General features: G+C 44.2%; 1 protein-coding gene across 2 annotated transcripts in view; it reads left to right on the forward strand.

The window, feature by feature from the left end:
* The window catches only part of LOC119170189 (glutamate receptor 1), a 200,912-nt gene that overhangs the window by 60,992 nt on the left and 116,125 nt on the right, over positions 1–23,795 (forward strand). For both annotated transcript variants that reach the window (XM_037421271.2, XM_075878487.1), the window contains exon 2: positions 7,371–7,517. In XM_037421271.2, coding sequence (XP_037277168.2) covers positions 7,371–7,517 — 147 coding nt within the window. The remainder of the gene's footprint in view (positions 1–7,370; positions 7,518–23,795) is intronic.

The following is a 23,795-nucleotide window of genomic DNA, read 5'->3' on the forward strand; positions in this document are numbered from 1 at the left end:
CAAAATCTCCACTTCCGCACTGAAGTTAAAAGTGCGTCGATTTTTCAGTGGAATGCCAGAGGCATGAAGTCCCGTATCTCGGACTTGCGCCAATTTGTTCGGGCCAATCAATTCCCTATACTTGTCATATGTGAACCAAACGTGTCAACGCCTTATAGATTGTCCGGTTATGAAGCTTTTTGTTCAGCCGCTTGCGAAGAACGTAGGAAAGTAATCGTTTACATTCGCACAGACTTGACTTATCTTTCGCACCCAATAAGTTCAAATGACGACAATCAGTACGTGTGTCTTCGTGTGAAGAAGAATGCAGTTTCGTTCACGCTTATTGGTGGATATATATCTCCGTCATCGCGATTTGACTGCGACAGATTAAAAGACATCCTAATGAGAACCGATGGGCCTTGGATCATAACCGGTGACTTCAACGCCCATCACATGCTTTGGGGGAGCACTAGGATGAATGCCAGGGGCCGGAACATTGTTACATTCGCTTCCGATTACGACCTTTCCATCATGAACGATGGTACCCCCACATATCTGCGGGGTCTCACGTATGGCAGTTGCCTTGACCTCACATTGGTGTCACGGTGCTTCTCTCACAAAGTTAAGTGGTTTTGCGATATTGAGACTCATGGGAGTGATCACATACCCACCTACGTGACGATCGATGGTATCGTAAAAAATTTCTCTTCCGGTGTTGCAATTGGCACTGACTGGTCGATGTTTGCATCGCGTGTTGAGAACGCTTGCCAAGAAGGCCTCGCCTGCAGCCTGGAAAATACCATAGTGGAAGCTATGCAAGCATCCAAATGTAAATTACCATTTTCGTCTAAAGTTACACAGTTTGACATCGAACTGGAAAAGTTACGAGCTATACGAAGGCGTGCAGAACGACGATACAGACGCACAAGATCAATTTACGATCTGAGGGAAGCAAGGCGGCTCCAGAAAAAGATTCAACGACGCATTTACAAACTGGAGAGCGAACGCTGGAAAGCATTCTGCGAATCTCTAGACCCTCATAAACCGCTGTCATATATCTGGAAAACAGTTCGTGGTCTTCGCTCCTCTCCACAACAACGGCACCCTTTTAAAGCTTTGGCACTCCATCAGGGAAAAACAGAACTCGAGGTGGCTGAAGAATTTTGCACGAGAGTTGCCGGGAATATTGTGAACGAGAGCATCGACGCCGTGATCGTTCCTGAGACGCGATTACCAGAAATGGACATTCCGTTCACCATGGAAGAACTGGAAGGTGCGTTAGTCGCTTCTAAGCGCATGTCATCGCCAGGTCCTGATGGTATTACTTATAGTGCGTTGGGACACCTTGGACAAAAAGCTAGAAAAGAACTTTTAACATGCTTCAACAACTCCTGGCTCAGCGGCAGTGTTCCCCGAGAATGGAAAATTAGTCGATTAATACCACTTTTGAAATCGGGAAAATCACCATTGGACTTGACAGCGTATCGCCCTATTGCCCTCGCAAGCTGCCTCGGAAAAGTGATGGAAAGGATGGTTCTATTTCGTCTCGAGTGGTACTTGGAACGATACACCAAATACCCTTCTTGCATGGCAGGCTTTCGTCGGGGCCGCTCCTCCATTGACTGTGTCCTTGATTTGTCGACATTTGTTCAACAAGAAAAAAGTCGCAAGCGCATATCAGTGGCACTCTTTCTTGACGTGAAGGGTGCATATGATAATGTAGCTCACGATGCCATCCTCACTTTTCTCGCAGCGATGGGCGTTGGTGGACGAATGTTTCAATGGATAAAAGATTATATAACTGGCAGAAGTTTCTTTGTACAAACATATGAGGGTACAACTGCCCAACATTACACCTACTGCGGAGTACCTCAGGGAGGTGTTTTAAGCCCCACATTGTTCAATGTGGCCCTCATTGGTCTGGTGAAGGTTCTGCCAAAGTCGGTGTGCCTATCCATATACGCCGATGATATTTGCCTCTGGAGTGCTGCAGTTACTCGCCCTCAGGTGCGTGCACGAATACAGCGGGCAGCAACACTCACAACAGCCTACCTTCAGAAACAAGGCCTAAATATATCAACTGTGAAGTGCGCGTTGATGGCGTTTACACGCAAACCAATGACGCCATACCCTGTTTACATCAATGGGCAGAGTGTCAAATATGCACGGACGCATCGTTTCCTGGGCATAATAATCGACAGAAGTCTTTCGTGGAGCCCACATTGTGCGTACTTGAAGAAGAGACTGCTATCTATTGTGCATATCATGAAATTCTTGTGCGGTAAAGCATGGGGAACTTCTGTGGCTTCCATGCTACAGCTGTACAGGGCCCTATTTCTGGGTCTATTGCGCTACAGCCTGCCGGTACTGACTAACACTTGCAAATCGAATACTCATTCATTGGAGAGTTTGCAGGGTCAGGCACTGCGTATCTGCCTAGGACTGCCCCGATGCGCTTCTACTTATGCCACAATCATGCTTGCCAAAGACCATCCGGTCAGGACATATATAGCTGTGGATTGCCTCAGAGCGCACATTCGACATGCTAGCCGTGTCCCCGACCACCACTTGGCCCTTCTACCTTCCGGAAGACCACGTGCTACGTTTTCAGACGTCATAGCCAAGCACCTAAACAGCATTTCATCAGGATATACGCCAGCTGCGAGAACGGCATGCCCTTTGTGGTGCCTCGACCAGCCGCAAGTACGTCTAGAAATTCCGGGAATCAAAAAGAAAAGCAGTCACTCCAGAGTAGCATTGAAGCAAGCAACACTGCTATTATTACATGAGTTGTACTTAGACCGAACGCAGATATACACTGATGGGTCCGTCTCATCCAGCAGCTCATCAAGTGCCGCTGTAATTCCGGCTGCAGAAATGACAATCAAATTTAAGTTGTCACATATGACTACATCTACGGCATCAGAGCTTGCTGCTATAAGGGCTGCTTTACAATATCTCGTTCAAGAACGTCCAGGAAAATCCAAGAACGTCCAGGACAGGGACGAAGCAAATGACGAGCACAAGCAGGCGCTCGCAACCTTTGCTATGATATAATTGTTTTTTAAATGCACCTCTTTGTTCTCATTTTCATCCCTGTTCCGTGCACGCTGCTTCAAGATAAACGCTAACCAACTCGCTCAGGTTTATATTTTTACACATATGTAAACTTCACTCGGCCGAAGCCCTGGCTGCTATGGCATTCCACTACCAAGGGCTAAGTCGTGGGATTGAATAACGCCCGTCACGGCCGCTTTTTAGTAAGCTCGAGATACAAACATTTCGGTATCGTGCATTGTACGTACGTTAATGAACCCCAGATAGCCGAAATTGCTATTGAATTTCTTAACTGCGGCCTGTCGCAAATCCGCAAATCATAGTTTTGCTATATATAACATCTTAACTAAGTTTTATTTATTGCTCTTTTACAATAGCTTGATGTATCAGTTACCTTCACAGTAAAAAAAAATAATAAAAACTACTTCCATGGCAGTTTCAATTTATCCTTCGGATCGCAGTACGGTCCACAACTTAGTTGCTACATTCCCGGCGAACCCTTCATTTGGTAGTTTATTATACGCGCTACTCTGCGGGCCAAACGGAAACACGTGTCTGACTATCTTAAATTGAAATTTTTAAGACCGTATAAAGCATCGTATAGACCACAGAGGCGTAAATTCTCTGAAACGATTTTCGGAATGACTTGCCTGGCCAGGTAATAGAAGAATTGGGTCACTACGTTAGCGCTCTCGCCGCACTACCAGTGCGGTCACGTAGCCGCGTCAATTTCGCCAATAAAACGGCTCACCAAGCAACTTCGGTTTCGACATCAGTTCGAATCCGTTCAGGAAGCGGCAAAGCGGGAAAGCAAATGACCACCGATTTCTGAACCCGAGAGCAAACTCAGTGGTTTTACGGCAGAATCGTTTCACCTTAGCGCGGAAAATTTCTACGCGACACCAGAGACCAGCGAATGCGATCACGTCGTTTCCTTCAATCGTTTTGAGCGTTTTCTTCACCATAGTACCCCCCCCCCCCCCCCCCCCGATTCGGGAAAGAATTCCTACCAGGGAAGACTCCTGCAGGTCGTCGCAGATACTTTCCTATACTGCCACCTATATTTCTTGTTGCGCAAGGTAGTTAGTTTTTAAAAACGAAAGTCTTTCTTGGGGTACTTCGACGCAAAAATTTTGGTCTGTCTGTCTGTCTGTCTGTCTGTCTGTCTGTCTGTCTGTCTGTCTGTCTGTCTGTCTGTCTGTCTGTCTGTCTGTCTGTCTGTCTGTCTCTTTTTCTGCCGTAACCATACCCTAAACGGCCAACTTCATCGTATGAAGGCCCACCAGTATTGCTCAAGTTTCAGCGTTCATAGTTGTGCGATTGTCAATTAAAAATCAATAATTCCGCATATGTGAGGCACCATACCAACACGTCAATATTTTTATTGTGTGTGTTTATACTAGAGAAGGCATACATAACTAATTCTAAGGATCGTAGCATTTATCACACTGCGCTCACAATGCAACGCGATGCTCAAAAAGTCAAGTGTTTCCAAAGCTTTGCTAAGACGACATGGTGGTGGCACCTTCCCGTCGCTTTGCGTTCTACAGCTTATCGCCTCCGAGACAGGCGCGCACGCCTTCCTTCGTTTTCGAAGATCACTGCCAGATAGCGCTCGTGTCTAACGTGCCTCGATGCGCGTGTTCACCTTCTCTGCACGGATCAAGACTTTCTAACGCAGCGCCTCTAGAATACAGTTCACCGTTTTTTTTTTCACGCATAGCATCAAATAAACGTTTTGTTTATTTGAAATTATGCTCGTTCACCTCTACAACATAACACGTCGTAATAAGTTCTGTCAAACGATACCAACAGCGATTTGCTGTCTGATAAACGATTTTTCCTTGTATTTGCCGTACACTTGAGCCAACATATCATATTCATTTAGCATGCAGGGTGCTCTGATAGTAACGTATCCTATATAATTTAATGGACCGAGATATCAAAAGTCTAGTCATAACTGTGTCGAATTTCACAACCGCTTATCTACCTTATCATAACCACTGCCTAGTTAGCGTCGCCCATTAAAAAAATAAGAAGAAGAGCAAACGCGCATCACAGATGATTTGTTTGCAGTCAGCACTGAGCAACCATGCCCCGAAAAGCTTACAGCGACGAACTTAAGCTTTTCTTTTTCCTCATTCCAAGGACTTCATTGAGTAACAATACACTCTCTCGCTTCCGATGGCGAATTTCTCGCGTGAACAAGCGCGCCGGAAGGGTATCCCGAATGGCAGCTAGCAGTCAGCCACAGGGCCATCTGCGGCGGACGAGAGGAAAAGAACGTTTCTTCGACGTTTCAGTGCGCGGAGCCTTAAACGCTCCGTCGAGCAAAAAAACAACAGACTTCCGCGCCGCGCCAGCGTAGCACGTTTTTCCTTATGGGTTTTTCCCGTCTGTTTTTCCCTTACATACGAATCGCCCACCTGCGCTATCAACAAGAGGGCAGGCTGCGTTATACGGGGCCGTCACGAGCACAGCATGCGCCGATTCGGGCCGTTGAAGGCGAGCGAGCGCGCAACATTCACGGCTCATTTGCCATGCCTCGAAGAAAGGACTCCAGTTTCTGTTTTGCGAAGGGAACGGCGGGAGATCCGCGAAGGCATTGCGGCGGCGCAGACCTTTACTTCAAGACCGTCGCAGTTTCTCGTTTCGTTTCTCAGATTTTTTCAAAAAGATTTCGCTGCTTGCGCACTATACGCTGCCCCGTCTCCTGCTTCTTCGGGACCAACGCACAGCTCGTTTTGTCTTTCCCCGAGCAGAAAAGACGCAAAACAAGATGATACAGTGCTACGTTTACCGTTTCTGCGAGCCGCAGCATACGAAAGCTGGGGCTGTAACACAAACACACACACACACGCAGAGAGAGAGAGGGAGAGAGAGAGAGAGATTCTTCAGAACTCTCGAAACAACATTGCAATTTGTGACGGCACAAGAAATCTCCCTCGGCACTGGTATATTGTACTATACGGCTATGTATAATGAGCCGATGTCTAAAACCTTTTTTCTCCTGCCTCGCGTGGGTTGTGTTAGCGAGAAAACTCGTACCATACGTATTCTATGTAGCAGTCTTTAAGCGCGTCTTTGCCCTAATGTAAGGCAGACCAGCCCAATACCTGGCTTTGCTAATGTCTTCAACGCATTCGAGAATGCTGTCAGCGCTAACTTTTGTAATAACCTGTTCCTTCTATATGTAAGAAGGAGCGTCAGACAAGAAGGAGAACAGGGAGGTTTTCCTAGGTCGTGTCTATTTTAGCTTCTTAAGCATTAGCGAAAGAAAATAATTAAACACAGTTGCTATAAACAAAAGGTACGCACAGCAATAAAACAGGCAGTCGGTGCGCGTACATTCGTGTAAACAGTCGCTTACATCCTCGTGCATCCCCGTCGTTCCTCCTCAGGGGTTTTAAACGACTCTCTATCTCCCAATTTTTATAAATGTAGAACAGCGTACACACATATTACTATTTCAATTGAGTTACCTCTATATATGCTAAATTTTGACACAGCGTTCAAGAAATTGAATTGGCCTGCCGCTAGCAAAGCTTTTTTTTTTTCTCATTTCCTTCTTTTTTTTACTTCCACCTGTGTTTCTTTTCATTCGCTCATGTATTTTCTCTATGTTACGGCTCTTCAACTCCTCGTATAATGCCCTTCTTTCGAAAAAGTGGACAGGCGTCTTTCCCCTCTGTGTGGAACTTCTCTCAGTATGTTCTATCTTTATTAAGTGAAGAGAACGTTAGTGGCCTGGACTTTCGTACGCTGCCGTATGCTGTCGTCGTCACTAAGCGTAATTCGGGTAAAACAGCGTATAGTATAGCGGTCTGTAGCACGTTCAGCACGCTCTCTCATCATCGTCAATCGTTCTTCGTCTTGCTCTTCCAGCACCTTGATGACTATACCAAGAGCGGAGCAATTTAACGGCATGGGCTCTCGTATGTTTGCCATGGTGCGGCGTGATGTATCAAAAAGAAAAAAAAAGAAGAAGCAAACGTTAAATAGAAAGAGAGAGAAGGAACGTGGGAAAAAAAGGAAAAATAGAACTAAGGAAACAAGCAGGCAGAAAAAATTTGCAAAAAGAAAAGAGAAAAAGACAAGAGATAAGAAAGAGAAAATCGAAAAGAAACAACAAAAACGTCTAGCTCCTCGATTCCTTAACACTTGGCATTGCTACTGCGCATCTGCCTTAATTCTTTGCTTTTTTTTACATTTGTTTCCATAGCGCATAGTGATAATAACAACACATGCTGCAAAACTATAAACCGGTTGTTACCAAGAGATCAACTTGGACAGTCGTATGTGACCTTCGACTGTTGTGCTGTTCATTGCAGGGGCAATATTCATGCCTCGCCAGGAGGAGATCCGCTACGCCTACGAGCACGCCATGGAAGTCCATAACCTCAGAGACCCCCTGTTTGGCGTCACCACGCACACAGAAGTTGTCGACTCCGACGACCCCTACCAGACCTCGAAAAAACGTAAGACTGTGCCGACTACGTGATTTCGTTTTCTGCCAATGTATTATCTTCTGCGTGTTTCTCGTGTTCCCGGCAGTACATTGGTGTGTGGCAGCATCGTGTGCGATTGAACAGGTGGCAAGATGTCTGAAGCGACAACAATGATGAAAGGCAAACGCTAGCCATTGCGTGAACTACGCTGGCGAAAATTACCTGAACGAGAACTAGTGTAGTTTTTGTTTCTTATCTTTAGGTGAGCAAATCTTGAATACGTCATGTACTGTAACTTCAATATTTAGAGCCGAAGCGCAGGGTCGTGCAAATACGTCTAACTAAAGAACCGCAAGACAAGACTGTCGGGGAGGGGAAGGTTTTCATTGCTTTATTCATTAAGGCTATGGTAATGACAATTCGTTGTGGTCACTGCCACACATCGTTGACGTTTTTGCGACGACAATGGTTACATTGTAACCAAGACTAAACAAAACGTAATCTGGACAGCATGTTTGTTTAAGTGAAGCTGTTGTAGCTTGCAAGTCGCAAGTTGTACCCGGCAAACAAGATTGATTTGATTGATATGTGAGGTTTAACGTCCCAAAACCACCATATGATTATGAGAGACGCCGTAGTGGAGGGCTCTGGAAATTTCGACTACCTGGGGTTCTTTAACGTGCACCCAAATCTGAGCACACGGGCCTACAACGTTTCCGCCTCCATCGGAAACGCAGCAGCCGCAGCCGGGATTCAAACCCGCGACCTGCGGGTCAGCAGCCGAGTACCATAGCCACTAGACCACCGCGGAGGGGCCCCGGCATATATAGGCTGGTTTTATGAATTGGCTGGTTTTTTTTTTTTTTTTTGTACATTACTGGTCAGCGGTGTCAACACCTACGTCCCAAGCAGCCATCGTTTTGGCAACAGCGTGACAGTAACCTTTACCTAACACTCCAGTGCAAGTTGCATTTTGTTTCACTAACGAAATCGCATATCTTGAAGATAACTGCATCGGCTTCTCCTATAATGTCTACTGGAAATCGCTCTTGATTGCGAATGACCAACTGCTCGTGTGTCCACAAAGTTAGGGCTTGGTAACTTGCAATTAATCTCTAATAGATGTGTAAAAATCTGATGCCGTTGCGCGAAGGTTACGGTGCGCAGCTACTGATCCGAAATACACGGTTTAGATCTCGGCAGTCACGTTCGCATTTCGATGAGGATGAGATGCTGTAGATGTACGAGTACTTGAATCGGGTGCAAGCTAAGAAACCCTAGATTGCCAAAATTTCAGGAACGTCCCTTTACGGCATCTCACATAATTATATCATGGTTTCGGCGCGCAAAAACTCCCCGGAATAGGCGCAATGATCTGCCCCGCATTGGAACACGGGCGTTCAGGCGGAGAAGTTGTTGACAATACCTTGCAAAGCTATATCAACATTTAGCAAACACCACCCCTCTTTCTCCTTCATTCAGCTCATTGCCATAAAAGATTTTGAACAAATTTTGAGAATGGAGGTGCCAGAGCACTGCGATGTCTCTTCAAATTAGGAAGACAACCCTCTCAGAAATTTCCACGATGCCACGAAACCTTATTATTCCTCCCCTTTTATTTTCGGCCGTTTTCCCACTTTCACAACTTCTAATGAAAGCTAGAAAGCATTGAAGAGCGATGCCTCCACTTGGAAGCGCCCTTTCATGAAGTTCTATTGAAAATACATGTCAAGCCTGCCTTATTAAAAAATAATAACGCTTACGTAGAGTCTGTCGGCAAAACGTTTACGACAAAGAGACCGAAAAATATGGGCGAAACATTAAAAAATAGAAAAAAGACTACCGAGTTGTCAGGATTTTCATTTACCTCGTTCCCAGCTTTTCTCTCTCTCTCTCTCTCTCTCGCTCGCCCTCTTACTCTCTGGTGTGGCGCTCTTGCGGGAAAAAAACGCATTATTCTCTTTCGTTTTTTTTTCTTTTTCAAGCACAGACGTTGACTGAACTTTGATGTAATAACGTCTTTCTTTTTCTTTCCCGCAATGCTGGAAATCACCAGGCCGAGTATTTAAATTTACGCTCATCGCAGCACAGCCAGCGCTGCATTCGCCTCGTCGAGGTCGTTTTTGTTGAGTAACGTGAACAACTCCTGAGCCTTTTCATCGCGTAGCTCAAGCACTATAACCTTATTCGGCCGACAGTTATTCATATTTCTGGCAATGCAATATAATTTCCATTGCATTTCATTCTTGCCCATCATTAGCTTAATGCGTAAATGCGAGGAGGCTCACACAAGTCCTGCCTTGAATCTCATGGTGGCACCTAACCTTTTGTTCTCCCTCTATTTCTCTCTCACTCTGCCTGTCTTTTGATGATGTTTTTTTTTCGGCCTCCACCCAAATTCAATGACGGTGAATGAATGTCTGCGCGAGAATATGGAGCGATCGCGAAAGTCTAGCTGGACGTCTTACCAAGTGACGTGAGATGAACTACTGTGTTCACTTGCGTTCTGCCGACGCTCATTATTTGTAGCTAACTGACGACTTATGTGCGCTCACGCTAGCATTGAATAAAGGCGGTTAAATTATTGATAATTCTAAATGATTTCGCTCATCTGCTCTGATAACTCCAACATTCTCATTATTGAATCAGTTTCGAATGATCCCCTTGTTCAACTTTGGTTTCAGCTTTTGTTTTCAATTGAAGATGTCACGCACAAAAGGTGCACCAACCTAAAAAAATAGTTCCCTAATAGATCAAGAGAGATAAAGTAGCTTCCCTCTGAAGATCAAGCAGTGGGAGAAATTAATGAAAAAGTATGCTATAAATGTTGTTACTACCGGCCATTGCAGGCTCGTGAACCTCAGAAAGAAGACGCAGAGGCTTGATGAAGAGGTTGGGTGAACAGAACATTGCAGAAGTTTGTTCATTAAGATTACATGAGGAACATTTATCGTCATATAAACTATGCAAATGAACTACTGCTACGTTGATCTTCAGTTTTTTTCGTCTACTTTTGCATCTTCCTACTCAGGTTGCGAAGCATGCGATGGCCGTTCGAGACAATGCACATTGGCCAGCGCTGCCAGAAAACCTGAGTAAGCACGGTTTTTTGGGCTGGTGGAATCGTTTTATAATGATGATTCCATATGTGGGCGGCAACACGAGCACAGGTTTTTCCCAAAACGAATTACGAAGCCAAGAAGAACACGCAGATCTCTCACTTGAGCTACGTTGTCCTTCTTGCCGCGTTCAGATTGTATACTTAAACATCACAGCTTCCAGAATCATTAAATTACCACGCCTACGATATTAAACCTTTGTTAGGTCGGCAGTGTAAATGGTCATGTGAAATAGAAGAAAGGGGGAGGGGAGTTCAATGTGTTTCTAGGTGGTACCTGCAACTTGCAATTGGTCATAATGCTTCTAACCAGCATTGCATCCGCATTTGTGCTCCATCTTTAACGCAAACTTCGACCATTGATGTCGATTCTTCGAGCGATTTAGTTATTCATAGACTAGAAAATACGTTAGCGGCTGTTTGCTTCGTGCTAGTGCCGCTTAGAGTCCTGGTACTGTTAGAACAACTCTATCTTCAAGAACAGCACAGAGTCGTTAGAAAAAACGGGCATGCGCAGATCAAGAAAACTCACAGGAAGAAAATAAAGAAAACTGAAGTAAAAATACGCGAACTGCCGACGCAACGAGGCCCTGTGGTGACCGTTTACTTTAAAACTTGATCACGCATAGCGTGCCAGTGCAGCACTTTCGCAACGCCGCTGTAGATGCACGTTCAACCTCAGCCTAACTCGATCGGTTCGTAGTTCGCATTCTGTGAGGGAGTCACGCTAACTTTTTAATTTTCATTGCGTGTGGCTTCGCGAAAAGTAAAATTGAACCAGGCTCCGTAAAGTTAAGAAGTGCTATTCATATGTTATATCAAAACTATTTTCCCAAACAGCTACCAATATCCACATCTACCAAAAACACCGGAATTCGTATCTGCAGAAAACTTAACGTCAGACTCTTACCGATCCAAATATAAATGTATTAGCTGTATTAGCTTTTAGTCACGTCTCTTCTCTTTTGAGTGTGAAAATAAAATAAAAGTGATTGATTGATTGATTGATTGATTGATTGATTGATTGATTGATTGATTGATTGATTGATTGATTGATTGATTGATTGATTGATTGATTGATTGATTGATTGATTGATTGATTGATCAGCCTTTGCAGGGCATTCTAGAAATGGAGCATTGAGTCCGAGCTTCATAGCCCTAATCTAACCTATAAAATAGCTCATTGAACGATCAATTCTTGTATGCATCAACACCCTGAAGCATCCATGAAACGTAAGCGAATATTAATATTCCAATCGTCATTCCTTAATAATGTGTGGCGTTTCACTCCTAAAACCACGATATGATCATGAGAGATGCCGTAATGAAGGGCTCCGGAAATCTCTACCGTCTGGTGTTCTTTAACGTGTCCTGCCATGGCACAGCTAACGGGCTTCAATAATTTCTCCTCCATCGAAATGCGGCCATCACGGCCGGAATCGAACTTGCCACCTTTGTGGTAGCAGTCGTTTGCTAATATGGAATTCAGATAACACGAATGGGCTCCACGACGATATCTACAGGTGACCTTTCCGTCTACAGTCAAGGTTTTAAAAAATGTTTCCTCACGTTCAACAAACAAAAATATGTTTACGAACGAACACTTTTCTAAAGGCTTCAGTAGATGCAAAACTCAATGACCTGCCTTTAATTGAAATTATTTCTCTTGTTCATTATATTGTGCTACTCATGAGAATTCTGCACGCCATGTTATTTCTAAAAGCATAAAAACTATCGGAACGAGCTCTACCCTTGGTAGCCTGCATGATCACCGTGAATGTATTAAACTCTGCTACTAGATGCATTATTAAAAGCCAGAAATTGTACGTGAATATAAGGCTGCCAATGATAGATCGTTTTCCTATATTTTTTATTCTTGCTTGCTTTTTGTTTTTGATCGTTTTTTTCCTCAGTATTAGTATCATTAGGATGGTATATCCACCTCTTTCGTAGCTTAGCTCGTTCTTCATATAAATGAAAGAAATGTCATCTTTCTACACATGCGAACTTCGTTAGCTATTCGATACGGCTCTTGTTTTCTCTGCGCACCTGTTGCAGGCAAGTAATTAGGCCACGGCACCGTCATTCCACCACAACACGGACCGCTACCTAAAGGTTCGTCACGCAAAAAAAAAAAAATACAAGCATGGTGAAAAAGGTAGACAGTGTAAAAACAGTGCCATGGTCATTTCGGTAATGAAGTCTCCTTACAATTTATGAGGAAGCTCAATAAAAGCTCGCAAAACTCTTTTTTTTTAATAAGAATGACACACGTCCTAGTAAAAGGCCCGCGTCTGAAACATTTGCCATAACAAAGAAAAAAATGGTACACGAGGTAGTACTTTGGTAAAACAGCTTCAAAAATAAGTGAACTCTGAGTTTCATGATCCTGGGACTCATCACGAAAAAGAAACGCTAGTGGCCCATTCCTAAGTAAAACAAGACCTGGCCAGCTTCAAGGACCGAGCTCTCGTATAGCAGTAGTGGCTTATCTCGGACTAGCTTTTCTGCCTATCCACCTTCGTCCCGTTTCTTCTGTCGTGTACTTTATTTGCTTTTATATACCTTAGGGTGTCCTGGCTCCTTCTCATAAAGTAATTACGTGCAGAGACCAGACGGGCAGATAATTCGCGCGTAGGCAGCCGTCTGTCATGGGCGCATTAAAAAGAAATCGGAACGCCAGCTGCCGCAATACCGACCGGCTGCTCCTAGCACCACTGTTAGGAAGAGCAAATAAAAAAAACATGGAAGGGTGCAGCAACGACCAGACAGCCTATCACCAGCGTATATAGCCCCCGCAAGCGAACGCTGTTAAGGTAAAGAGTGTTTCTGTCCGTGTGGAGGCCCGAAGACAGCGTATAGAAAATGCCCTGAAAGTGCTCCGGTCCGTGCCGACACGTGATTCTAAATGCGACGAATACGAATTATTCAGCGCGGAATGAAAACCTGAACGCCCTTTGAAGCTTCAAAAAAAGAGACGTTTGCGAAACAAAAACCAGTTATTAAGAATGGCACTAAAACGCCTTTTTTTATTTCTCCTCCTGACTGGAGTTTTTTTTGTATATCTTTGCGCTTTCGTCCCTTTTCGCCGTGTCTCTTTGCACCAGAACGGCTCGGGATCGCGCGAAGCGGGTATGTATGACGCCACAACATCACCCTACAACTCGATTGGGAGGCCAGACTCAGCCTGGCGTTGTGCAACTATCACCGTTTTGCGAGCATCTGGTTGGCCTCTGTCACCGAGAGCAGATATGGCGAAATTGCTTCTAAAAAGTAAATGGGTTACATCACTAGTCAATTTTTTGCAGTTTTTAAGTATTTAAGTAATATAGATTACAAATTACAGCTGGCTGAAAAAAATGTGTTGCGTTATTACTATTTATGATGAAGTCAAGCAATGATTTTGAAAATTCCTTAGCAAAAGTATATCATTCAAGAACAATTCGTGTACATTTTGTTTACAAAACATTACAGTGAAGTCACCAATATCTTCGCTCAATTTCCCACAGTTAAGGTTCAGCATTCAGAGCAACTTGTTTTTATTATTACTCTTTCCTTCCACGGTCAGCCTACCTTTTCTTTTTTTTAAATGCCATAAGGCAAGTGGGCGGGCTCTATGTTGTTCAGTCGTAGTCGCGAAAGTAATAGGTATTTTTCTTCATTGTACTAACTTTCATCGATCTAAAACACTAGACTATTAATTACAGCAAAGGGAAATTTACTACCCTAATTTCACTACTTCCACGTCCTGTGTGGAAGGACTGCATTTACTTATACCGCAAAAGTTCAACATTCTCGCTATTTCGACAACATCTCTCTTCTTGAAACCAAGGCTTAAAAGACACCACCCTATGATCAGGAAAAATCATTAGATGAAAATACGAAGGCGCCGACCACAAGTGAACATACAACACACTGACGTTCCGACACCCAAAACAAGAGCCTCGTTCACAATAAAGGCGAAGAGAGGACAGCTAAGCGTCTTTTCACACCAACCGTATACTTCCAGAGCCAAGGCCTACAATAACGTGCAGCGCTAGCATTGACGTCAGGGATGACGTTTCTGTTCAGGTCAAGTGACCCAGAGCTGTATAGCTGCAAAGAAATCCTGCCGCGTTCATTGTGCGAAATCATTTGAGCACGACTGTCATTAAACTAATGGAACCAGTGAAGCGCCCTCATCATCTGGCCATTTACATTCGCAGATCGTAGCCTACGAATTGGGAAGTCTTCTTCAAAAGGCTGGGCCGAAAACTACCACCAAACTATATGTGACTCTGGCTTACTTTTGACAAGCCTTGGCTGCAATGCGATGTGTGGCGTCTTTGCGATATGCGTATCTCGCTTTCATGTTCCTTTTTGGCATTAGGTCGTGTATTTTTGGGAGCCTACATTTAAACTCCTGTGATCGGAAAGTTTACAATGCGGCCTGGATTCTTTTAGCAATGGAGCTGTTTAAGACGACCGTCAGTGCGTGAAAAGCAGAGAAAAAGGTATCATCGTCATAAACCAGCACGCGCTCTCCATCCTCTTAACCTTCTGCTTCACTGCCGAAACCCCTGCACCAATTTTTCAGGCGTGGGATGCCATAACTATGAGCTCTGAAGGACGAGAAAACGAATAAGATGGATATAGAAATAAAGGTAGGAAGAAGGATGAAAACAAATGGAGAAAAAAAATTAATAAAATAAATACACTGGAAAATAGAAAGGCAGAGTAAAAAATAGAGATAGAAGGTAGAAAAGAGAAAGAGACAAACAGAAAAGGAAAGAAGCAGAGAGAGTGATACAATCTAAGAAACGAGGGTAGAGAGAGGAGTAGGAACAAACAAAAAGAAAAAAGAGCTAGAATAAATAAAGAGGAAGAGATGAAACCAAAACGGAGCAAAAATAAATCAGAATTTTAAAAAACGAGGCAGGCCTGCCAGCTCCCCACTTTTTTCAGATTTTGGCGCCACTAGTGCGAACCTGCTTGTCGTCCATTTATTATGAACGGCCGACATAAGGCAAGAAACAGAGTTTAGTAAATGATTTTCCAGGAATACTTAACTATTTCTCCTTTATTTTCCTCGTACACTTTCCCTTGAAACCAGGGATTTAAAGAACGATCGGCTCCCTTGTACAGTTGGACAAATAAAAGGCATCCTGCAGCGAAGCTGTTATAATAATGCGTCGCAAAAACTCGCAGGACCCCTTATGTCTTCAATTTAGATGAATCGAAAGTGAGAGCCATCTTTGTTTTCCTCACAGCTGACTGATTGATCCTGCCCTTCAAAAACTTTCAGCAATTAACGAGGCTTTACCCTGCCTCCGAGATCGGAGGCACGTATTAGCCATCTGAGGTTCTCGCCCTGATAAGCGCACCCTACACGAACCTTGCATGTCTCCTGAATATACTACAAACAGAGGTGCGAGGCCACTCACCATCGCATTTTTCAGGCATAACTATAATGTATAAAAATTATGCACATTAAACAGGCCTGTATAGGGCTCTACCTCGGCAAACCACGGCGTATTTCACCAAGGTACTTGGTCTTGGAAAGAGCCCTGCAAAAGCTATATATTTCAGGTATCCCAGAAGACCGCCTAACTGCAGACGTCTGACGAAATTACAGTGCGACTGCAAGCGTATCTTGCGCCCATAACTCCATTGTTTTGTCGCATTCAAAGGCTCCGTGGTACGGCAAGTGCTTTGTGCCTCTGGGCAATTTTTTAGTCCGCGCCGTCTGAGAGGTTTACTGCGCGTTGCGTCATCCTTTCGCAACCGTCTAGGCATCTGCCAAGCGTCAAGAGGCTGCGACGATTTGGAGAAAACGCAGACCGGACAATGTCCGTGGCAGTCCTTACGCCATTCTTGGTAAGTGTGGCCATGAAAAAAGGACCGCAATGGAATTTCTGCTTAATTAAATACCACGGAGGCTCCACCTCGATATTGAGATGGCACGATTTCGTGCGCCAGCTGTAAAAAAAAAAGTAACGGTTGTTTCATACGTTGTAGTTTGGACAAGATCAGCGTTGAAAATACATTTTTGTCAAAAGCCCGTCTCCTTCGTCCTTAATTAAAATTTAAGAAAGCAGTCCTGGAAGGTTTTTCTTTTTCTCTCCTCAAGTTAGCTATGCTGAACCTCACCTGTCGAAAGACCTGTGCTTAACGTTCTTCAAAGCTTTAGTGCAATCAATTGGTCTTTTTTTCGCTCTAATATACTAACACTATACTACAGCTGCTTCCTAAGATTCCTCACTTTTTTTCTTTCCAGTAATGCAAGTTGTCAGATTTCATGCTTAGCTCGCTTCTCAAATATCCGTAATTTATGACATCTTTACACCAGGTATAGCAAGAATTTTTGTACATTCAAACGCACAAAAAAGACATTATTCAAAATAATAGTAAACCTAAATTCATGAATTTATATAATCTAAAATCTCACGACAACTCACGAACAAAGTTCACGACATAGATTTCTTAATCTGTTTTGGCGCTGGAGAACGAGCGTTTTACGCTACAGTAGGAACAAGCACAATAGTTTATTCATACAGCCAACAACCAAAAATGACCATCAACTAAAAATATGGCCCGATTCGGCTACTTATAACCCAACCCGTCATCTATGGAAGGGCGATACATTCTACAGCTTTCCCGACGCACTTTGCCGAACGTAGCGCATAATTCAATCAGCTCCGTGACCGGCGCAAAGTATACCACCGTGACGACGCAATCGCCTAAGCACGACTGATCGGCTTCGCCTCTACAACGCCAGGAACAGCCCTAGAACGGAAGCTACGGTGATCGAGAGCCTTAGTCTTCTCATCCTTGACGCAACACCGCTCCTCTCCGGCCAATATATAAAAGACGATAGTCTTTCTTGGGGACCTTCGACAAGGTATATGTAAACTGGTAGCGTAAATTCCATAGAAGCCCATGGTTTCAGTAGTCGGCGGGTCGTTACCACCGTCGCCATCTACGTGAGGACGAGACAACTAACAGCAAAAAAAAATTAAAGTATGACGTCACAACCCGAAGCGTTAGCGACGTCGGGCACTTGCCCTATATGGCGCGACATTGATTTTTTTCTTAATTGCGGGCCTGCTACGTGCCTTTATTTTTACGTGATTTTATTTTGTCTCAATTGTGTCTCAATAATTGCATGCTAGAGAAAAAAGAAACATAATCAACAAAGATTGAGGAAGCAAAGTTGTTTTATTAGCCAAATGACGTACTTACAATATGCACACGAAACTTCGCAGAGGCAATTGTGAGACAACTGTTCACGAGCACAATATCATTTTCGTTCGGAAACACTCGTTGACCTATCATTGAAATATACTGCAGCGAGACAGTGGTTTTGGAAATATAGCTTTGGCAGCCGTAGAGTACAGCGTCTTGTTGCTTAGCCTGTTACGTTTACAGTCACCAAAGGCAAGGGCGCGCGAGCCGTGCGGCAGCAAAAGCAGTCGGTAGTCACAGGAGCGGCTATCTACGCATTCTGTGAGCTGGTCGGGCTACTAAATGCACATAAAAAATAAGCAAACTACTGTAGGTACGCAAGAAACCACCACAGCAGAAAAGTGAGCGATGCCTCGTTGGCCTAGTAATGCGCCGAACCAAAGTACATGCCGACACAAGCTCTTCCAGAATATTGCCTGGATACGACCCCAAATCGGTTGCCCACGGTACCAGACTGCCTGCATGTGCCCGCTGTATAGTAAAACCAAACGAAAAAAAAAAATGGGCACTCAGCCACACTCCAAAGACCAATGCTTCATTAAAGTCATATAAAGTTTTATTTTAACAAATAAAGTTAGAACTATTGAAAATGAACGTCCAACTATTTCTTTTCGTTATTTGTCCCCCCCCCCCCCCTTCGTCACGTGGTCACGTGGTTGTTGATGTCTGTCGCAATAGGTTTGAGACCACTTTTCGTTTCGACTTTCGCGACCTATTTAGATTGACCTTGCCTTCGACGCCAAAATTTTAATCTGTCTGTTTTTCTCTCTGTCTCTCTGTTGGTACAATTGTCTGTTTTTTCCGCGGTAAGGATTTCTTAAAGGCATCAAAGGATATCTCAAACGGCCAACCCTATCCGCAGCGCCCACCAATATTGCTCAAGTTTCAGCATTCATACTTGTGCGATTGTCAATTGGAAAGCAATTATTGCACATATCTGAGGCACCATAACAAAACGTTGATGTTTTGTATGTGTGCCTTTATACTAGAGTAGGCACACACAAGTAATTCTAAGGACCGTAGCGTTTATCACGCTACGCTGAAAGTGCAACGCGATGCTCAAAAAGACACGTGTTTCCAACGTAGTGGCACCTGCCCGTCGCTTTGCGTTCTACCACAGAACACCTACCAGTTTGTTCTACTCTTTATCGCCTCCGAGACAGGCTCGGATCTTTCTCCGCGAGCGCTCACGCCTTCTTTCGTTTTCAAAGATAACTGCCAGATGGCGCTCGTGTCTAACGTGCCTCGATGCGCTCGTTCACCTTCGCTGCACGGATCGAAACTGTCTAACGCAGCGCTTCTAGAATACAATTCACCAATTTTCTCGCGCAGAACATCAAATAAACATTTTGTTCACTCTCTCCACACGCAAGACAATCATCTTTCGACGACATGTGCAGTGAAACATTCAGATACGAGGACAATTTTTTCTTGCTCTCCATCTCTCTCTCCCTCGTATTATCTCAAAGTAAACTCAAACTTAGAGCAGTGTTGTATTATCTACGTTAAGCATTAACGAAAAAAAATCATTGTCGTGATACAGCTAATAAAAAAAACTATCGGGTTTTGCGTGCCTAAAGCATGCTATGCTTACGATAAAGCCAACAATAATTAGAACTAACAGACAAGAAGCTCAAGGGAAGCATGGAGAATGTTATATGAAGTAATAATACGATGTAATTGGGGAAAAAAGTCAAGTGGGCGAAATGATGACTTGTGGCCAGCAGGGGCCGAACCTGCGAATTTTGAATAACGTGACATGTGCTCTCGAATAACGCGTTCGATAGTGCAGCTTAGGTCCCTGCCAGTGGAGGGTTATATTTTCGTCCAATTTACTTTCTTCACGTTTACATCACAATTACTAAAAGTAACATCGACCGTACGTTTTTGGTTTTCCTGCCTGTTAGTTCTCATTGACGTTCCGTTTAACAAAAAAAAATGAGCCGTTGAATATTTCTTCGTCTGCTGCTATGCTTATAAGTCACACTGCAGTTGAGGATTCTGTGGCATGACTAATCCAAGTGCGCTGGTGTTGACGCATTCGGCCGCCATCAAAACGCGGCCGCTGGGACAGGGAACGCGAGACAAAACTAGGAGACTTAAGACGTGATACATGAATAAGATGTGATTGACAAACACAGGCATAAGATTGCACTGACAAAGAACGCACGGTTAAACGATCAATCGAGGGTCTTCAATTTCACAAGTCATTAGGCGGCTACGTGACCCACTCAGTCCACTACTGCGTTTCTGAGAAAGTAAGGCCTCGTTCGTATAACTTTCAGACGTCTCTGTCATCTCCTTTTTGCCTTATTCCGAGACCCCGTTTGTTTTCTTCTGTGTCTCTATGAAACCCTATAGCAGCGTTCACTACGAAGGCGCGCATTCATAATGAGACAGGTTTTCCGACCCGTCCGCCAGAGCGCGTGTCCGGCCACCGCCTGGGCTCGCTGGCAGTCCTGTCTGACCACGTTGACAGTCGGAAAGACGGGGGACACGGCTAGCGCAATCTACCCGTTCTGGCCACTCGCGACTCCCATTTAATCAGGTTTCCAATTAGAAGCCAGGGACGAGACGCCATGTAGCCTGCATGCGAGGCCGCAGCCTACACGTCCTTCGCTGATCAGTTCTGTCCCCCGGCAAGGAAGAAAAATGGCGTCGGAACCAGCGAAGGCGGCCGACATTTGCCGTCGCCAGCCCCGAATTAAACGCCCAGCCACGGTTTCGAAGAACGCGGCGCGTTTCAACACGAAATCGGAAAGCGAGACGACTGTATATAATCGCAGGTAGTTCTCTTACGGAAAATCTAGGCAACTTATTTGGACATTAGAGTTCTTTGCTTCTTTTCCGTCTATTCCATTGTTGTGCGTACCTGTGCACATAGACAATGAATTTGTAACAGTGCACGAGGTGATTTTGCTGAAAAATTATAGCAGCCACCGAGGTGGTATAGTGGTGGTCGCGATGCTAGGTTGCTCACCCGAAGTTTCTGTTATTAAATCCCGGCTGTGGTGTTCCCATTTCACAAAGACTAAATACTAAAGACCCATGTACTTAAATTTCAGTGCCCACATAGGAAGCCCATGCGATCAAAACATCCTGATCACTTCCCTACCGCATGACTCATGATCACACCGTGATATTGGCCCGCAATAATAATTATAGGTGCTGAGATGGTGTTGAGCAAAGCGGACAAAACAAGCAAGAGGAGCTTCCTCTGCAACGTCATAGCCTGAATGCCATACAGGAAAGTAGATGGGGGTTTCGGACGCTACGTACGTGCAGAAAGACGTAAGACCTGCGCCTTGTCTTCTTCCGTCCCTCTCAAGCTTCAAGGGTGAGCTCGACAGAAAGATGAACGCTGAAATCAAACATGCGTATACCGGCAGCTATAGTTAGAATCGGGAAAGCACAAACACTCGAATCAAGGTAATATGAGTGCTGGCAGAAAATTCACTGGTAGATGCTCCTATTTAGGCACCATAAACATCGCCCTTCCAGAGTCGCTACGAGCGAGCTTTCGTGATGCCAGCTTTATGGTACTAAATGGACTCAACACGACTAACGCTTGCCTCATAAACCGAAGTCCTCCACCGCGATAAGCAGAAAAACACATGCCACGCTTTCGTCAGACTTTCGCCAATTTATTCTGGCCGAGGACCATTAACGAAGCGTACTTTTTGTTTGGCCGATGTTGGTAATGCAACTTTGCGTTAAAGATCCGGCCTGTAGTTATAGATCTCCATCACTCACGGGTCGTTCGCAGTCGTTGCAATCAAGTTCAATAAACTTCAGCAGGCGAGCGCATAATGCGGCATTATACGGCTGACCGCACGTGTCTGCAAGATTTCGCTGAGCGAGAGCGTAAAACTTTCGGCATCACTGGGCTCCCGCGCTTTCGCATTTTGCTTCGGCGCGTTAAATATTGCGGAATGGGGCCTTGCACGGTCTGTTTTCGGCGAAATTATTCCGCGTCTCTTAGCGGCCGTGAAATAAAAGCAGGTCTTCACGTTTCCTCAAGAACAAGTCCCGTAAGGGCCCTTTTGGGAACCTGAGTAGACGTTCTGAATATTTGCAGCTGATGGCTTTCCCTTGTCCCAAGCGTACACTTCGAATTTTTAGATGGGGGAAAGACGAATATGCTTCATAGCTATATACTTCAGGGCTACCATATGCGCGTTTGAACACTAACTACCGCTCATAATTGAGACGCGAAAAAACACCCCTCATTCTAGCCCAACTAGAGAACACGCAAACAAGCCAAATTTCTCTAGAAATACGTTCCACCAAGCAGCTCCCGTGAGAAGTATTAGTTAGTTATTAGTTATTACACACTCTGACCCCACCGTAACCTTCTACGCGAAACAAGTTGCAACACATATTGGCGATTTCGCAGTCTAATGTTTCAAAAACCACTCGATAGCTCCTTCGTTCTATGTGGCTTATTCTTATCTAAGCGCGCGCGTGCTGGCGAATGTGCTGTGTTTATCTCTCTTCCCTCTCTGCTATCAATCTTTCATCTCCCCCATCCCCCTCTCACGCGCAGGGTAGCAAACCGGCTGCTTATAGGCTGGTTAACCTCCCTGCCGTTCTTTTCCTCCTGTTTTCCTTTCTTCCTTCCTTGTTATCTAAGCAAAGAAACTCCGCCATATTGAGGGTCTCCGCATAACTCACTTACATGAAGGGAATGGTGGTTGAGGACTTAGTTCGGAGATCAGGAAAGCCCGTGAAAGGTTTTCGTACATTTTCCTGAACCGTCATATAACGAAGTGAACCCGTTGGTTATATATATATATATATATATATATATATATATATATATATATATATATATATATATATATATATATATATATATATGTATATATATATATATATATATATATATATATATATATATATATATATATATATATATATATATATATTATTATTTACATTATGACGCGTAGGCAACACCCCCTTTTTAATTCATAGAATCTCATTGTCGGCGCAGCGTAATGAACACTGTGGTCTTTAGAATTACGTATCTATGCATTTTATAAATAAAGAAACACACAACCTAATATTTGCGTACTGATATTGTGCCTCAAGTGCACGTAATAATTGGGTTTTGGTTGACCGTGTTCGCAAGTATGAACACATCTACAAGATCGAAATGGGTGGTCATTGGGCATGGACATAAACTATCGCCGTGTGGCTGAACCATTGCACAGACAGGCAGACGGACAGACAGACTGAAATGTCTGTGTTTAAGTATCCTACGAAAAACTATCATCTTTAATAATTTGACAGATGTGTACTTACGCAAAGGGTAACAAACAACCTTGTTTTCCACGCATAATTGTCAAGAAGCGTCTCTCGTCAAGTCGATCGCGGTTCTTTAAATAATAATTGTTGGGGTTTCACATGCCGAAACCACAATATGCCGTAGTGGATTACTCCGGAAATTTCAACCTCCTTGGTTTCTTCAACGTGCACCTTAATCCAGGTTCACGGGTCCTTATAGCGCTTACGCCTCCTCCGAAAATGTGGCAGCCACGGCTGACATTTGAATCTGAGAGCTTCGGATCAGTAGTCCAGTATCATAACTACTAAATCGCCGTGGTTGGTCCTTCACAGATATGAATGAAGACTTGCGTTTTGTAAAGTAGCTTGATGAAAGTTTGACATGCTGCCACATTGCCCAGTTCTTAAAGGCGAGGTATCTGCAAAAATTTTGTGATGTCCTCCAAGCAGTCACTGATGCTTCGACAGCGCACTACCCAATCTGATTGGCGACAGCGGCAAGCTTGTGGTGCTCAGCAATGCTCACTTCTATATACTGCCATCGGCGCAGCTGAGTTTCTGCCGAGACAGCTCAATTAACCATTGCGGCAGACGAATATCTTTCACCTGCCGTGTCACTCATCACTGAAAAAGAACTGCTGGAAATCTTAACTATACACGTGGAGAACGTCTACTTT

This window comes from Rhipicephalus microplus, chromosome 2 (assembly GCF_043290135.1).
Source record: "Rhipicephalus microplus isolate Deutch F79 chromosome 2, USDA_Rmic, whole genome shotgun sequence".
Taxonomy (NCBI): Eukaryota; Metazoa; Arthropoda; class Arachnida; order Ixodida; family Ixodidae; genus Rhipicephalus; species Rhipicephalus microplus.